This window comes from Sinohyriopsis cumingii, unplaced genomic scaffold, assembly GCF_028554795.1.
Source record: "Sinohyriopsis cumingii isolate HCF-2022 unplaced genomic scaffold, ASM2855479v2 utg000913l, whole genome shotgun sequence".
Lineage (NCBI taxonomy): Eukaryota > Metazoa > Mollusca > Bivalvia > Unionida > Unionidae > Sinohyriopsis > Sinohyriopsis cumingii.
In genome coordinates, this window is record NW_028315943.1 from 3,146,963 (window position 1) to 3,166,087 (window position 19,125).

General features: G+C 34.0%; 1 protein-coding gene across 7 annotated transcripts; it reads right to left on the reverse strand.

The window, feature by feature from the left end:
- Positions 1-1,898: 1,898 nt before the first annotated feature.
- Positions 1,899-18,806, reverse strand: LOC149773050 (gamma-secretase subunit PEN-2-like). 7 transcript variants are annotated; one of them, XM_089946934.1, is made up of 4 exons: positions 18,673-18,806; positions 12,656-12,723; positions 9,838-9,942; positions 1,899-4,634 (listed from the first exon to the last, which is right to left on the reverse strand). In XM_089946934.1, exons 2-4 carry the CDS (start codon positions 12,714-12,716, stop codon positions 4,495-4,497), a joined length of 306 nt encoding a protein of 101 aa, XP_089803060.1. In that variant the 5' UTR covers positions 12,717-12,723; positions 18,673-18,806; the 3' UTR covers positions 1,899-4,494. The 7 variants fall into 7 exon arrangements, with proteins under 7 accessions (XP_089803060.1, XP_089803062.1, XP_089803061.1 ...); XM_089946936.1 differs by having other exon boundaries at positions 12,656-12,721; positions 18,679-18,751; XM_089946935.1 differs by having other exon boundaries at positions 18,553-18,675.
- Between the last annotated feature and the right edge of the window lie 319 nt (positions 18,807-19,125).

Below are 19,125 nucleotides of genomic sequence, written 5' to 3' on the forward strand. Positions count from 1 at the left end.
GAGTTAATATCAGTCTGCATTTGTGTTACATGTTGTGTTTAAATATAATCTGAGTTGAGACATTTATTCATTGGAATTACAAAGTGCTCCTTGGGCTAAAATATTATTCTAGGACTATTGTGAATTCATTCAAAGGAGTTCTGGAGTATGCAATTGTGATACATCAGGACTATAAACAGACCAATACATTTTAGAATCTGCAATTTTCAAAACATTCTTTACTTTTGGACCTGTTTAGCATTTTTAGGATTATTTTAGCTTTATTTCAGGATACCATAAGTACCTCCAAAATTCATAATTTTATTCATTTTTAAAATTATTCAAGTTTTATCAACCTTGTTTTTATTTTGTTTCTTTCTGTTACTTAATGACCATAGCATCATAACACTCTCAAGTCCATGACTTTGTAAGCTTGCAATTATAGTGCTTTCAAGGACCTGAGAGAAGTCTGCCGATAGTCACACAAACTGAAGACTTATAAAGACTAGTCTGTAAACTCCAGATTTATGTCATCAATGTCTCAACATAGATTTTGAAAGACATCCGTGCATATTAATGAGGTGATAAAATTTCTAAGATGGCTATGACAGAAGACATACTAGATGTAAAATTGGTACCATTTTGATTTAGGACTAACTGGACAGCATGAGAAGTACTTTGGTGAAAACCCCATATTGCTATGACCGTCCATTCAAAAGTATTAGTGATACCAAGAGATTCAAGCTGGCCACATTGGTGGCCATATGGAAAGTAAAATCAGCATCAGCTTCAATCAGGACCAACTCAACATCCTGTGAATTGTTTGGGTGAAAATCCAATAATGATTTGATCCACTGATTAATAGTATAACAAGATTTTCAAGATGACCAAACTGGGGGCCAGATTGGAATCATTTTCGATTAATACCAATTAGATATCATATCACATCTTTTAGTGAAAATTTTAGCAAAACTCCCATGTCAGTACAATATCCATTCAGGAATAGTAGCAACAACAACACCTATAAGAGTACTCCTGATGATGCCAAACTGGATTGAGAGGAGCACTATTTTCAGTTAGGACTAACTAGACCTTGGGACAGATGTGTCTGTAAAGCTTCATGGCAGCACTATTTTCAGTTAGGACTAACTAGACCTTGGGACAGATGTGTCTGTAAAGCTTCATGGCAGCACTATTTTCAGTTAGGACTAACTAGACCTTGGGACAGATGTGTCTGTAAAGCTTCATGGCAGCACTAAAAATAGTTTTATAGGAGGATTAGCAATAACAAAACTTGTGTTAATGGATGGATGTGTGAGACACACAACAGACAGCAGGCCATCCTTTTAGCTCTTCTGGTTTAGGACTGGTACAGTTTAAAATTGGTACAAGAAGCACACAATACACATAACAAAATACAGTATGTGAAATGAAGAAAAGGAGTTATCATCCTTCAGGAAGAGGTGCCCTTTTGTATAGGAATCTACTATGATATGCATTGTAATTAAAATTTAATTAATTTGTACATACCATGGGAACCTATCATGAAATGCCAGCTAGAAGGTAGTACTAATTAAGCAATGTTGATTATGAATTACCTATTATTTATAATGAGTTCCACTAGCCACAAACAAAAATCATCCATAACTGTTTCTTATTGATGACAAGATGACACTGAAGCTCAATTAACTGGCATCCATTTATTTGACAATTTATTATATATGATGTCACAAATGGAAGCGATTTCTTAAAAGTCATTACATAATTGATGGCTGGTTAGTGTCAGTAATATCATGCAGATGAAACGGAATCAATCTGATGATCAAATAAATCTGATACTTTTAGTTTTAACAATTTATGTCAGATAAACAAGATTAGACAGCAAATGCAAGTATATAAAAAAAATAAACCATAAAGAATATATAAAAATGCTCCTTTATTTGACAACTGATAATTTATTGTGAATGTATTGTGAATGCTTCAAAATATCACATCAATTACACATTGAAAGGTCGCACAGTAGTTATGACATCAACACATCAGGATCATATCTCTCACACAACACATCTCTCACACAGTCCTTATGGACATAATTATGTCAGGATGTCAACACATCTCTCATGCAATGCTTGTGGACATAATTATGCCAGAGTGTCAACACATCTCTCACACAATGCTTGTGGACATAATTATGTCAGGATATCAACAGATCTTTCTCACACAATGCTTGTGGACATAATTATGTCAGGATATCAACAGATCTTTCACACAATGCTTGTGGACATAATTATGTCAGGATATCAACAGATCTTTCTCATACAATGCTTGTGGACATAATTATGTCAGGATATCAACAGATCTTTCACACAATGCTTGTGGACATAATTATGTCAGGATATCAACAGATCTTTCTCACACAATGCTTGTGGACATAATTATGTCAGAATGTCAACACACCTCTCACACAATGCTTGTGGACATAATTATGTCAGTGTCATCACACCTCTCACACAATGCTTGTGGACATAATTATGTCAAAGCACCAACACATCTCTCACACAATGCTTGTGGACATAATTATGCCAGAGTGTCAACACATCTCTCACACAATGCTTGTGGACATAATTATGTCAGAATGTCAACACATCTATCACACAATGCTTGTGGGCATAAATATGTCAGAATGTCAACACATCTCTCACACAATACTTGTGTGCATGGGTGATTTGGTTTTTTAATGAAGCTTTAACAATTTTTCAGCCATATCGATATCTATAGTGTGACAGTTTATAGTGACATGTAGCACTAGGGCATCATGCCTTAGACATGTCCTACCCAAACATGTTATCCGTACACCGGGCCGACCAGTCCCAGCACTAATCTCTTAATGCTGACTGCCGAGCAAGGCAGCTACTAGTGCCATTTTTATAAGTCTTTGGTGCGACTCAGCCAGGGTTTCGAACTTGTTACCTCCCGCATCCAAGGCAGACACTCTAACCACAAGGCCACCATTGCAGTCAATAATTATGTCAGAATGTAAACACATCTCTCACACAATCCTGTGGACATAATTATGTCAGACTGTCAGCAGATCTCTCACACAATTCTTATGGACATAATTATGTCAGACTGTCAACAGATCTCTCACATAATCCTTGTGGGCATGATTATGTCAGACTGTCAACACATATCTTATGATCTTTGTGGGAATAATTATGTTAGACTGTCAACACATTTCCAAAGTAATCCTTGTGGGCATAATTATGTCCAATTGTCAACACATTTCACACATATTCCTTGCAAGCATAATTATGTCAGGCTATCAACACATCTCTCACATAATCCTTGTTGGCATCATGATAAGTACTAACAATTATTCATACAACACACAGCTAAATACATATCATAAATGTACATGTACAAACATATTTAACTATGTATTAAAAAAACCCACCAACATAACAGTATTAAATGAACCATCACAAGCATCTGGATCATAATGGATGAAGATACATTTTTATTTTCTAATTATTACTCTAAGTATTGACTGTAATTATCAATTTTAAAGCCACTTTCTTCTATTCCATACTTTTCAAAATTATTTTACTGTTGTGATATGGGTTTACTGAAAATTCAGAATCATAACATTATGTTTTTGCATCATCAACATCTAGTTAATGAAAACAGGCCTGGTACAAGATTTATGTTTGGAACAACCCTTAATACAGACTTAAAATAAATGTACCCATGTCATCATACAAAAAGTGAGGAAGTTCAATTGCAGCAATGACATGCCAACTTGGCACTTCTGCCCTACTGAGTTTGACCCCAACTTAAGGCATGCATGAGCTAAGTGGTCATCATCCAAGGTTGATAGTTTTCATCAGGTTCTATGTTTCATATTAAAAAATACCTTTAAACCAACAATGGATTTGTGAATACATACTAAATCAGAAAAGTGTATATATCTATCTATCTATATATATATATATATATATATATATATATATATATATATATATGGGGGGGGGTCAATGGCACATTAGCACAATATATGCCATATGGTGCCAATTACAAGGAAAGTTTAACAAATATAAAGAAAAAGAGTGGCAAAAAAGAAAAACTGTAGCTAACTAATAAACAGCAAAATGCAACTCATACAATAAACTTTGTCTGGACCACTTCTGTACATAGTGACAAGAAATGTGAATTAAATAAAAAATTTAATTAATAATAAAATACCTTTTGTTTTGACTTCCAGTAATTGTCATTTTAGATCCTGAAACATAGACTGGATAAACATAATTTAACTGGAACTTTAAATTTTAAGACATTTATCACAATTAAGTCCTGTACAGGAATTAACCTGATGGCATAAAATTGGTCAAGCCAATAAAAAATAAATATATGTCATGCAATGTTATTTTCTTGGCCATGCTATGTACACAAAATTGATCTTTGTCTATTATCATGGTTCTCCCTTAGGTATGATAAAGGTAAAATCCTTGTCTACTATCATGGTTCTCCCCTAGGTATGATAAAGGACAGGTAGTCTGCTGTTGCACCCCAAGACGCTCGGTTCAGCTGGAAAATTGTGACCCATGTCACAATCACTGCTATCCATATCAGGGACCCAATCATAGAACGGATAACGTCTGTAAAATGAAAAAAAAAACAAAGAATCAGAAAGCAATAATTTCCCTTGTATTACAAGACGCTAAGAAGATTCTGTGATTTTGATACATCCTCATTAAACATAATATAGCTTTACTAACGGGACATCCATAAATTAAGAATCCATGGAGGGGGTGGGAGGGTGTTTGACAAAAGTGTATTCCTGCATATGGTGATGGGGTGACTGTTAATAAATATGTACATTCTGCATCATCAGGGGGTCAATATATATATATGTACATTCTGTATCATCAGGGGGTCAATATATATATGTACATTCTGCATCATCAGGGGGTCAATATATATATATATGTACATTCTGCATCATCTGGGGATCAATATATATATATGTACATTCTGCATCATCAGGGGGTCAATATATATATATGTACATTCTGCATCATCTGGGGGGCAATATATATATATGTACATTCTGCATCATCTGGGGGTCAATATGTACATTCTGCATCATCTGGGGGTCAATATATATATATATGTACATTCTGCATCATCAGGGGGCCAAGATATATATATATATATATATATATATATATATATATATATATATATATATATATATATATATATATATATATATATATATGTACATTCTGCATCATCAGGGGGTCAATATATATATATGTACATTCTGCATCATCAGGGGGTCAATATATATATATATATATATATATATATATATATATATATATATATATATATATATATGTACATTCTGCATCATCAGGGGGTCAATATATATATATGTACATTCTGCATCATCTGGGGGTCAATATATATATATGTACATTCTGCATCATCAGGGGGTCAATATATATATATGTACATTCTGCATCATCAGGGGGTCAATATATATATATATATATATATATATATATATATATATATATATATATATATATATATATATATATATGTACATTCTGCATCATCAGGGGGTCAATATATATATATGTACATTCTGCATCATCTGGGGGTCAATATATATATATGTACATTCTGCATCATCAGGGGGTCAATATATATATATGTACATTCTGCATCATCTGGGGATCAATATATATATATGTACATTCTGCATCATCAGGGGGTCAATATATATATATGTACATTCTGCATCATCTGGGGGTCAATATATATATATATATATATATATATATATATATATATATATATATATATATATATATATATATGTACATTCTGCATCATCAGGGGGTCAATATATATATATGTACATTCTGCATCATCTGGGGGTCAATATATATATGTACATTCTGCATCATCAGGGGGTCAATACATATATGTACATTCTTCCCTATTTTAATAATCCAACTAATTCAGCTTGCTTGATAAAATGAAAATTCCATCCTTCAACTGTCTCAGTTATTGTTGAGGGTGGAGGTGGTGGCACATGATTATGTATGGAGGTTTTTATTGCGCAAAAGTGTATACTTTGAATTGGGAGGGGTCGAAATGGGACGATATTTTGCATATATACATTATGGATGTCCACAAAACATATAAAAGCATAGCAGTATATGCATACCCTATGGATGTTTAAGATGTACACCAAAATGCAAAATGCACTGACTCAGTCATCACATGAAGTATCCAAATATAAGGAGTCATAATAGTTCATGGCCATACTGTCATATTATGGTCATATGGTCAGATGATACACTCACAGATCCAGGTCATACTGTCATATTATGGTCATATGGTCAGATGATACACTCACAGATCTAGGTCACACTGTCTGATAATGCACCTGCAGATCATAGCCATACTGTCAGATCAAGGTCATACTGTCAGATAATACACACACAGATTAGACTCATACTTTCAGAAATGTACTTGCAGATCAGGGTAATATCACATAATGCCCCAGTGAGCTGGGTTACACTGTCACATGATGTACATACATATCAGCATGACAGTGTCACAAAATACACCCAAAGATAATTTTTATACTGTTATAAAATGCATCTGCATATCAGGGTAATGATGTCACAAAAGATAGGGTTAACATGTGAAGTAACATGCATATAGATCAGTGTCATACTGTGACATAATGTAACTGGAGATCAGGATTATTGTTACACAATGAACCTGAGATCAAGGTCATAATGTCACATAATGCACAAAAAGATCAGGGTCATTCTGTTACACAAAACTAGCAGCTACATCCAGGGATGGTCTTGACTTTTAAAAAGTTGTTGCCAAAAAAATCGCCAACCTCAATATTTTGTTGCCAATTTTCAAACAAATGTCACTAAAACAAGTAGTGAATATTTTTCCAAGTCTATTAATGTAATCAGTAATGAAAACTGAAAAAAGATAATTATTACTTTATTGACAACAAGCAATACAGCCATAATATTACAAAATAAATCATTACATGACTGTTTTGCACTACCTCCATAGTCTTTGCATCCTATATCACAGTTAGTGAAAAGGAATGAATGTTGTCACCTGAAATAAATGCATTATCAAATCTAAAATATCTACTTTCCTGACATATACAGTCTCTCTCTCTCTCTCTCTCGCTTTTTAAATAGAAACATCAGGTATTAAGCAAATCTATATTATGTGCATTATTTTCCAAACAATAGTTTTGAAAGGAACACTAGTTTAATGACATTTTAATACTAAAACCCTATGATCTTACTTTGCAATGTAAGATAAGTGATGTACAAAGTGACTGTTGATTTCATGCATTCAGGAATTAAATGACCCCCCTTATGGCTAGCTTCACAAAGTATATCTCCATCAACCAGGCCTTCAGAAAATTATTTTTGCCACACTTCTGCATGCTTTGCTTGTAGTGAATTGCTTCCTAAATCCCAAGAATGATTACTGAATGCTGTAGATTTTATGTTGACAAGCAAACTAGGATCTCCATTCCCACCAATGAAATTTACACGAGTCAACACCTGGCATTAATGTACCGTATATATAAGCATTAATTACCATCATTAAATTAAAAGAAGGAATGAAGAAACATACATAGCATATCTGCCCCAAAAAATCTAATTCAGAATAAATATGTTATTTAGTAAGCAGAGTTATATGCATATGAGTGAACAAAAAGGAAATAAGGTAAGAAATAAAATGTGGGAAATAGTTATCACATGTATGGTAGCTTGAAACCACTTTTGAACTGCTAACAAAAATTCACACCCAGTTTAGACATTGTTAGTTATAACAATAAAGGGCATTGTTTATTTGTCAATCAATTGCTAGTGCTTTCACTCACTGCAGAACAGGCGGTTTCTTTCAAGTATTTCGAAGAGGCTTGAATCTAACCTTTAGCTATTTTGTGTAACAGACAGATTCCAGTGCACTGTGTATCCAAGTTTGTGGCTTCCTTTCATGGTCCTTCTGAATGTCTCCACTCCAAATGCATGACTATGTACAAATTGAACAGCGAAAAAGGTTGTTGCCCAAAAAAATTGCCAGATGGTATATTTTGTTGCCAATAAGGGAAAGAAATTGCAATTTGCAACATTGGCAAAGCCCAGGATGATCCCTGTGCATCTACAGATCAGCATTTGCACATCAGGATCACACTGTTAAGTCATGTACCTGTGTAGCAGTCCATACTGTTGCATAATGCACCAGGCCTGGAGATCAGGGTACACTGTGACATGATGCATATGCATATCCAGCTGATACAGTTCCACATAATGTGTCTCAATACAAGGGTCATACTGTCATTCATTGCATCAACAGATTAGTGTCATACCATTGTACAATGCAAATCAGGGTAATGTTGTCAAAGATCAAGATCGTGCTCTTGAATAATGTACCAGCCATGAGATAATGCACCTGCAGATCAGAGCAATGCTGTCCCATAATGAACCTGCCAATATGGGTATACTGTCACATAAACACGTACAAATAAGGACAATACTGTCACATACTGGTAATACATCTGAAGAAAAGGATAATGCTGTCAGATAATGCACCTGCAGATTAGAGTAAAGCTATCACATAATACACCTGCAGATCAGAGTAAACCTGGTACATAATACACCTGCAGATGAGAGTAAAACTATCACATAATACACCTGCAGATCAGAGTAAACCTGGTACATAATACACCTGCAGATCAGAGTAAACCTGGTAAAGAATACGCCTGCAGATCAGAGTAAACCTGGTACATAATACACCTGCAGATCAAAGTAAACCTGGTACATAACACACCTCCAGATCAGAGTAAACCTGGCACATAATACGCCTGCAGATCAGAGTAAACCTGGTACATAATACACCTGCAGATCAAAGTAAACCTGGTACATAACACACCTCCAGATCAGAGTAAACCTGGCACATAATACACCTGCAGATGATAGTAAAGCTATCACATAATACACTTGCAAACGATAGTAAAGGTATCACATAATACATCTGCAGATCAGAGTAAACCTGGTACATAATACACCTGCAGATGAGAGTAAAACTATCACATAATACACCTGCAGATCAGAGTAAACCTGGTACATAATACACCTGCAGATCAGAGTAAACCTGGTACAGAATACGCCTGCAGATCAGAGTAAACCTGGTACATAATACACCTGCAGATCAAAGTAAACCTGGTACATAACACACCTCCAGATCAGAGTAAACCTGGCACATAATACACCTGCAGATCAGAGTAATGTTTTAATATAATGGATCTGCAGAGCAATGAATGCTGTCACATTATTTACCTGCAGATCAGGGTAATGCTGTCATATAAAACATCTGGAAATCAGTATTAATAGTGTTATACTGAAATGTTGGCTGGCTATAACTGTGTTCTACTGTAATTTAGTTTTCCTGTAATCGTGTTCTACTGTAACGTTGGTTGACTATAATTGTGTTTTACTGTTACTGTTGTTGTTGTTGTAGGGTTTAACGCCATTTTTCAGCAAAAGATAGGCTAAACTGGTGGGGGAAGAACTGTGGAGATCCCAGAGAAGAACAATCTGACCTATGAGAAATTACTGACAGGTGTTATACTGTGATGAAAGTTTACTATATCTGTGTTCTACTGTAACATAGAGTCCTACAAATGTGTTCAACTGTAATGTTGGTTTGATATAATTGTGTTCTACTGCAAATTTTATTAATTAAAGTATACACCCTTATGTAAAAAATATTTTTTTTATAACTTACATGATCTGATTTGTGCCTGTTGTTCAAAATGGGGTTTCCTGAAAGCTTCCATGAAGAACCAAATGGAGTTGACAAACCACAAGAAAGGCAGCAGTGCAAATCCTCCTGCAAGAGAACACACCATGTATTGTTACAATGCTTTAGGTGATGAACACTTGGACTTTAAATTTTTGATAGAAAGAAAAATGCATAATGTGGCAGTTTTAAGACCATCTTGTCAATCTGTTTGCAATCCTTTACATCATAAAAGTAGTATTTCCTTTATTATTGTATACATAGATGAAACTGTTTTAAGATAACCTACAAAGGTGTGACAATTAGTCAAATATTTTGCTTCATGGACATTAGAAAATGCTGTATGTTTTGAAAGATTTTGTCATTTTTCGGAGTTTTTTCAAAACAGGTTGTAAATAAAAGTTAAAAGGAGTTGTTTTTTTTCTCAGATATATAATACTGCATATCAAGATTAAACTAAGAGAAATTTACAGACTTTGGATAAAGTGGAAAGCTCTAACAAAGCAACAAATATATCAACAAAGCTATTCCTGATATGTTTTGTAATGAAATATGTCATTTTTAGGAAGCATTATCTCAACAAATACAAGAGATAATGCTGTGCTGTCATTTTTTCACATGAGTTTTAGAATGCTGCATAGTTGTTTATAGTACTTTATCTATGTGAAAAGACTTCATCAAATAAAAGAATTTTTTAAAATTGTAATATGCTATGTATGTTGTTTTGATACGTGGCGATGGGCCTCCCTACTTATTATTGTTTTGGCACGTGGCGATGGGCTTCCCTACTTATTACTGTTTTGGCACGTGGCGATGGGCTTCCCTACTTATTATTGTTTTGGCACATGGTGATGGGCCTCCCTACTTATTATTGTTTTGGCACGTGGCGAATGGCCTCCCTACTTATTATTGTTTTGGCACATGGTGATGGGCCTCCCTACTTGTTATTGTTTTGGAAGTTACTTCTAAAGACTTAAAACTCACTGTGGATTAGATTGGTTTTAAAAGAAGAATGCTGGAACACTTCCTAAAGTTGGTCTGAACAAATGTGCAGAGATTTGTCTGCTAATTTAAAGCCAATTGTCCTTAATTAATTATGAGCAATACCCTGTACCAAGTACTCATTTTCTGAATTTTTTCCCTCACAGTTCTGTTTGTCAACAACTTTATGTGTCTCTGGTACATCCTGGTCTCTGGGCCTCCCTACTTGTTATTGTTTTGGAAGTTACCTCTAAAGACTTAAAACTCACTGTGGATTAGATTGGTTTTAAAAGAAGAATGCTGGAACACTTCCTAAAGTTGGTCTGAACAAATGTGCAGGGATTTGTCTGCTAATTTAAAGCCAATTGTCCTTAATTAATTATGAGCAATAGCCTGTACCAAGTACTCATTTTCTGAATTTTTTCCCTCACAGTTCTGTTTGTCAACAACTTTATGTGTCTCTGGTACATCCTTTACATCCTATTCACTGACTCCTCTTCAGCTGTTATTCATGTGACATTTAAACTATATTGTGGCACAGCCATTTTGCATCATCAGAGACTGGTGACAAGCTAATACAATTACATAATTAACTAAATCCTTACTGTATATATTTCAATATTATTTTTTTATATTTTAAAAGCAAGGTGTTGAAAGGATCAAAGGACAAAACACAACCATGAACAGTTTACAATCAACAGTTGTATTGGAGTATTCCAAATAAAGGGAGAGTAAAATACATGATTCATTTAATACTCAAGTCCCTGATCAAATACAGGATCCAAAAAGACATTTAGGACCAAAGAAATACAGGGAGATAAACAAGTTACAACACTTTCTTTTCTTATTTTACATTATTTTTGTGATTAAATAATTCTCAATTTCACAATCTGGCAAATTACCCATAACTAGATTGCTTCATCGGTTTGACTTGAAGATAGCTCCCATCCTTAACTATGGGGCGAAGGATTGGTAATTTTACAATGTCAATGATAGAAAAGTTCATTTGTCATTTTCTAATAGATTCTTGGTCCAAATGAATTCATATATCATGAGTTAGGAATAATTAATATGCAGAGTATAATATAAAAAAAAACAAATTCCACTTTATTACTGCTTGTCCACTACATGGAGAAGAAAATATTTAACCATCTTTGTATATAAAAATCAAAATTTAGAAATATTTAGGACATTTATACAAAATGATTCTATTGAAATTCAGATCACTAATTTAGGAATGTTTACTATAAAAGCTTTAAAGATTAGAGAAACTGTTTATGATGGACTCCTGCTACATAAGATTCTAGATCAATATCACAAAACTTGCTCCATGCAGGCTTCTGGGTTCTCTTTTAAGTTAGTTTGTGTGATTAATTGTTTAATATATATTTGTATTTCACCCAATTCAAAAAAATGCAATAATGATCACTTTTCATGTATAATGCTTCCAACAGATATGTTCTTTTCTTATGCAATAAAACATCTCTTTGTACTGCATGATGTATGGATATGTATCATAGACAAATGGTCTGTATTACAATATGCCTAAAAGTTTCGGGTTTTAAATTATTGTTGATTAGAAGAAGTAACATGTTTGCAAAGCCTAGACTCCACATAATTTGAAGTTGACCAACTCTTGAAATTATGACAAAATGATCAGGTATGTGGAAACAGCTTTATCATAACTGGTAAACTATGGAAATAATTTCTTTGATTATGAATACTTTATGAAAAAGACTTAATCATTCATTAGTCTACATCCATTAGTCTAGACATATAAGTCTACATCCATTAGTCTACATAAATTTTCCTATATACAAACCAAGGTAATACTTCCTGCAAAGGTCTAATTTATCTTCATTCTTCACTCTTCTGAGGTCCATTTTTAATCTGAAATGACACAAAAAAGATTATAATTTTGGAAGGAAAATTAGCAAAACATCAAAAATAAAACATCAGAATTAACATAAGTGATAGTATTCTTGCCATATATATTATATAATTGCTTATAAGTTGAGTTCAACTGCAAAACAAACAGACCCTGATCTGCTGTCACATAATGTACTGGCAGATATGGGTCTGTGTGGTTTGTTTTACTGATTACTTCTAACAAACTGTATAGCCCCAGATCTGCCAGTCATTATGCAATGGCAGATCTTGGCCAGTGCATTTTGCAGTTAGACTGAATTTGGCATGCAAGTATGTACCAACTTTCTTGTCTATCATGAGTCATATATATCATGTAAGTACTGAGAAATAGGTACATTTACTGATTTTATTCTTAGCTCCTTATTATTGACATTGTGATGACTTGGTTACAAAAAAATTCATCTTAACTTGTTCCTTCTCTCTAAATTCAATATGACTTTGGTGTTATGTTATGTATATCTATGTGTTATAATTTTCATGATTATAGATTGTAAGGGTCATTTAGTAAATAACATTTTTAAATATTCATTTTCTTTATGATTGAGTAAGCTATCTTGTTTGTATCATTAAAAAAATTACAGATTATATATACAACCAGTAACCAATATCTCTCCCTCTCCATCTCCCTCTCTCTCAATGAACAAAAACAATTCGTTATAGAAAATGCATGTACCAAAAGATACGGTGAGGGGAAGTAATAAAAGTGTTGCAAAAAATACATGCTTTGATGTAATGAAGACAAAACATATATTTGATATATATGTGAAAAAGATAAATGAATGTTATGAAATTTATTTATCAGCCACATCCCATTAGAAAACACAAACAATGCATATAAAAAATGGTAGTGCCTAGTTTGATCTATATTCCATTGTCAACAAATATGTGTCACTTAACAATGATACTGTCACAGGTAGCACATGGCTATAATTGTTTACATGCTGCATGTGTATGTACTTGAATTGGCCTAGATTCTGGTCAGCTGGAGACAGTTATCATATTACTGAGGCAAGCCTGGGAATCAGGATATTCATAGGGCAATGAAAACATGTGAACAAAATAAGAAGTAACTTGATGTCCAGATATCTATGCTTTCAAAAGATTGAAAATTTAATTTGCATTTATGCCATCATTGGTAGTGATCATAAGCATAACCATTTTTTCAGCAAAAGTGATACTTTCATGGCACAGAAAACATCTTCCAGTCACTTTGAAAAATGATACTTTCATGGCACAGAAAACGTCTTCCAGTCACTTTGAAAAATGATACTCTCATGGCACAGTAAGCGTCTTCCAGTCACTTTGAAAAATGATACTCTCGGGGCACAGTAAACGTCTTCCAGTCACTTTGAAAAATGATACCCTCATGGCACAGTAAACATCTTCCATTCACTTTGAAAAATGATACTGTCATGGCACAGTAAACATCTTCCAGTCATTTGAAAAATGCAACAATCCATCAGATTCCATTGCATTTATTCAAGTTTGGTGCCAACTTCCTTTGAGGAAAGGCACTTTATATTTATTGAAGATTGTACTCAGCTTTCTTTGATGAAGGGTACATGTGTTATTGAAGTCACAGCTAGAACAACTTTGACGGACCAAACAAATACCCATTTATTTTATTCTGGTGGCAACAACAAATAATTTTAGAACACCGAGATTGATTTTTTTTCGTCTGCATAGTATTTATACAGAACAATCAATGCTTCGAAGGTAATCAGTTTTCTTTAAAGTTTCATCAAAACTATTATTTCTGGGTACATAAAAAAAACCCATAAAACTTGCCATTGTTTGGTCATCTGAAGTCATTATTTTTCTTGCCTTTAAAGGTTGGTCAACTGTAGCTAGTCTGGTAGCATGACTATTCAAGTGTTATCACAGCATATGGTACTCATGCCAGATGCCAGTATAAGTGTGTGTGTGTGTGTGTGTTTAATTTGGATTTTTAACATAGCTTTAACAATTTTTCAGTCTTATCACTATGATGTCTGCAGTGTGGCAGTTTATAGTGATGTCTAGCACTGGGCCATCAGGTCGCAGACATGTAGAATGATTTCCCACCCAGTCACATTATCCTGTCACCAGGCCGACCAGTCCTAACACTAACCTCTTAATGCTGAGCGCTAAGTGAGGCAGCTGTTAGTATCATTTTTATAAGTCTTTGCTATGACTCGGTTGGCGATCAAATCCATGACCTCCCACATCTGAGACAGATGCTCTAACCACTAGGCCATGGAAGCGGTTGTCAGTATAAGTGGATTATGATATAACAATGCCCTGTTAAGATGGTTTGTCAATATGAACAAAGGATTTGTTTATGTAACAACAGATAAATTCAAGTGCATTTTATATCCATTTTTGCAGCTTCCTTTAATGGTGCATTTGAATTTTTCCATTCCAACTTTAAACAACCAACAATGTTGTGACAAAAAATTGACACGTTAGGTATATTTTGTCACAAAACTTTTTATACCTTATTTTTTATACTTTTAAGAAGAAAATATTTTTCTGTGTAAGCGAAAAATATGTATATGAATTACAGGTGCCATGAAACTATCGGATCTCTTCGCAAAATGATAGTAAACTTTTTACATGTTATTTTTCATACTTTAAAGATTTTTTTTCAAATACATGAAAGACCATGTTATATCCTAATTTGTGTTATAACAGAGCATGCTACAGTAGGGTCACACTGTGTGTGTGTGTGTATGTAAGGGTTGAGAGTTACAGTTTGTTCAAGTAGGATTTGAACCAGTGACATAAGTGACAGCAACTGTCTCCCAGTTCTCACACACCAGTACCCAAAGCCACATGGCAATAAGCTCATCCCCTCAAAAAGAATGGAACAAGGTCAAAGGTAAGGACTCTAAGGACTCAAAGTGCATGAAAACTCATTTGTTAGGGTAACGAAATTTAAGACTCAGCTATGCACAAGCCCACTTGAGAAATACAAGGATATACATCAAATTATAATATAAAATAGACACCTATTTATCAAAATGTGAGGAAAGGGCATCATCATCTTTGCTAGCCAAGGTTCTGATGTGATAACCATACCTACACCTTGGCATATCGAGCAGATATTTCAGAATTTTCAATTCACTTTTCCACTTGTCCTTAAATTTTCTAACAAATTTCAGAGATTTACTCTCTTTCCCCTCAGAGCTGACACTATCTTTCTGTTTCTTTGGAGTCTGAGGGTCAGAAAGTTCATGACTGGCAGATTGTTTCCAAGACTGAGATAGAAAAGAAAATATACATCTTCACACCCTTGTGATTTTATAGCTCTGCTTTTGCAATGAGAGTTATGTCCGTCCATTAATTAAAATGCTCAAGGTTTAAAACATTTTGCTGATTGAAAAAAATCAATTGCCAATAACACATAATCCCATGCTGAAAACTGGCTTTGTGAGAAGCTTAATTTTCCTGTTTTGTCTAACTGATTATAATTTTAAACACAATCAAACAATGCCAACATTTTATCACAAATGAATCCAGTGAAGTCATAAATGATTCCAAATTTTAAAAATTCCTCCAAATGAAGCAAATTAATAACCAATAAAACAATTCAAGTTGGTCCACTTACCATGACAACTGGCTTCACGAGCCATCATTAGTTCCAGTTCTGACCAATTGATTATAATTTGATGTGCAAACATACCAATGCTGATATTTCATCAAAAGTCAATCCATTCATGTCATAATTGTTTCCTATTCCTCTATCATAACTTCAAACATAATCTCAAAACAATTCAACCTAATTCAGTTGCACCTAAGCATATCAATGATCTGTTAGCTCCACCCAATTCATATATATATATATATATCTTCTATTGGTGCAATATTACTGGCCATCAAGGTGTAAACATCTGTTGAGCAGATGTCAATTACTGTCTCCTGCAGTAAATTTGTTCTAGACAGCGCACCCTTACTAAGAGTCTTAGTAAGAAATTAAGTCAGAGGTGAATCAAGGTTAATTAAGATTGATGCTTTGGCCATAATCTACATATGTCAAAAAGACTCACATGTCGTAATTTCTGTGCATTAAAAATGGGTCATATTTCAATTCCATGTATCAAAACCGAGTGTACGCATCTACTGAAAACCCTGATTAACATACTCATGAAACAAAACTTTTACTGCATGTTCTCATGATTATTTTCAGTGATAGTAATTATTTTTCAGTAATATAACGTAAACTACTTCAATTTTCTACAAATGTGAATGAGCTGCTTTGAAAACATTTCACAGGTAATCTGGAAATCTAAGATAATTAGTCTTAAGTTATTTTGTTTGATATGCATGCAGACATTGTACAACTGTAAATGTCAAATTTAATTATAAGTCAATGCTTAATAATAGTTTGTGAGGCCAAAATCAGCGAGACTTTTGATCCAAATCAATCCATAATCTGGCCTAAATAAGCCTGGTCTGAATCAGTCTGTACCCAGAATTTTTAGACTATGCATATATACAAGGTCAACACTGTGTTGTCTGGATCCATTGTTTTTAATATATGGTTCTAATATTTCCCCAAAAATTAAAAATAATAACAATAAAAAATTATGCCCTTAAACTTCGAAACATGCACAGTAAGTAGTTTGAAGCAAGGTAACATTATTATACAAAATCATAAAAACAGACTCAAATATTAATGCCCTGTTAGTATAGAAACTCCAGTTTATTATGAAACAAACAAGATGAACAGTTAAGAAATAAGAAATTATAAGTGAATGAATTAAACTGGTTAAGTTTTGCACATTTTTTTCATCATTTTATAGACTATAGACCATTCAATCATGGGTTGGCAGATATAAAAGTTGATTTTTCCACTATTATCATTATCTTCAAACTTGATAATACTGGAATTTTTGGTATTATAAATCGGTACGACATTTACATGGTCTGATAAATCAGCAGCCACATCTGTTTTGATAATGATGGCCAATTTCATCCATCAGTATTAACACAGATGTGGGTAGTACCAATAATAGTAAATTAAATCCTACTTCATGGATCTTGAGGCTATAACATTGTAATCCCACAATGTAAGACATATCACATGATATTTTTTGAGCAAAAAACATAAATAACATGTGACACATCATGGGACTATTCACTAGCTATATATTGAGCAAAGATTTTGAGGGCTTATTTATCGGACTAAAATAGGCACATCTTTTTCACACAATACTGGGATAAAAAGATAGTATTGGTCGGTCAATATTGTTAACAATATATCCAATATCAAGGGGAACCTTGGAATTTTTTGATTGATTGCCAGTGAAATAACATTATTAAATGTTATACCCCGTTGCTTAATAGTCAATCGTGACTGTGTCAACGTATTTATAGATAAATATAGAATAATACGTATTAAGTACCCAAGTCCTGCAATGTAAGTCCTCGACCCTGATGATCACGTTTTGGAAGTGTTTCTTGACGCCCAAACATAAATATCGGAGTAGAGGTCTTATACTGTATGACCACAGGAGTCTGACGTTTTATCAAGAAAGTATGGCGAAATCTCTGACAACATGAAATCACCTTATCGGTAATATAAATGAACACAAGGAGTGTAAGCGAGACCACAACCCTCCACTCTATTCGACTTTTCTCACGCGTCTTTTATCGCTTCAGAATCGCAAGGAGACTGAAAAACTACAAATATACATTCAAAAGACAGTGACGTACCAACGCATAACTCCCGGACGTTTAATCCAAAAAGGTCAGACTCCTGTGGTATGACTGATATTAACACCACCCATGTCCCATTCTGCACCTTACACAAACAATTTCTCCTCTCTGGTCCTGATCCCTGTTTTTTTTTTTAAATTGTAATTTGGTCGTTAGTACAGACAGTACTCAAAAGAGATATAAAAAAAACAACTTATTAATATACATTACAAGTATATCTTTATGTCATTTCAACTTCCTCTTGTCATGTACGTAAAGGCCAGCAACTCATGCTTTCGGACAAGAAAACTGGTCCTACTAAACACCGCAAAGGCGCGCAAGGGTGCAGGCTAAATCGGACCCTGGCAAATTCGGGAGAGGCTTTTTCGGACTATATTAAGGGCTGATTCAGTTCAAGTGAAATATTAAGTTTCGTCTCCGATGTAGACCTAAATGTTGCAATTTTTCAAGCAAAAATGTTGGCCATTTATATTTGCTAGAACCGTGCTAAAAATTTAATTAGGCAAAAATCCATGTGCTATCATATAATCGATTGTGAACTAAGTGAAAATAGAATGATCATCCTTAAAATTTCTTGAATGTCCATTATTGACTGTGGACATATTGACAGATAAAACAGCTTCTTTAAACGCATGTAGTACGCAACCGTGAGAACAAATTTCA

Coding starts and splice junctions, on each gene's coding strand:
- LOC149773050 (XM_089946934.1), bottom strand. CDS start 12,716: ATGGACCTCAGAAGAGTGAAGAATGAAGATAAATTAGACCTTTGCAGG. Junction 9,943..12,655: donor TTGCAGGAAGTATTACCTTG/GTTTGTATATAG, acceptor GTTCTCTTGCAG/GAGGATTTGCACTGCTGCCT. Junction 4,635..9,837: donor ACAGGCACAAATCAGATCAT/GTAAGTTATAAA, acceptor TTCATTTTACAG/ACGTTATCCGTTCTATGATT.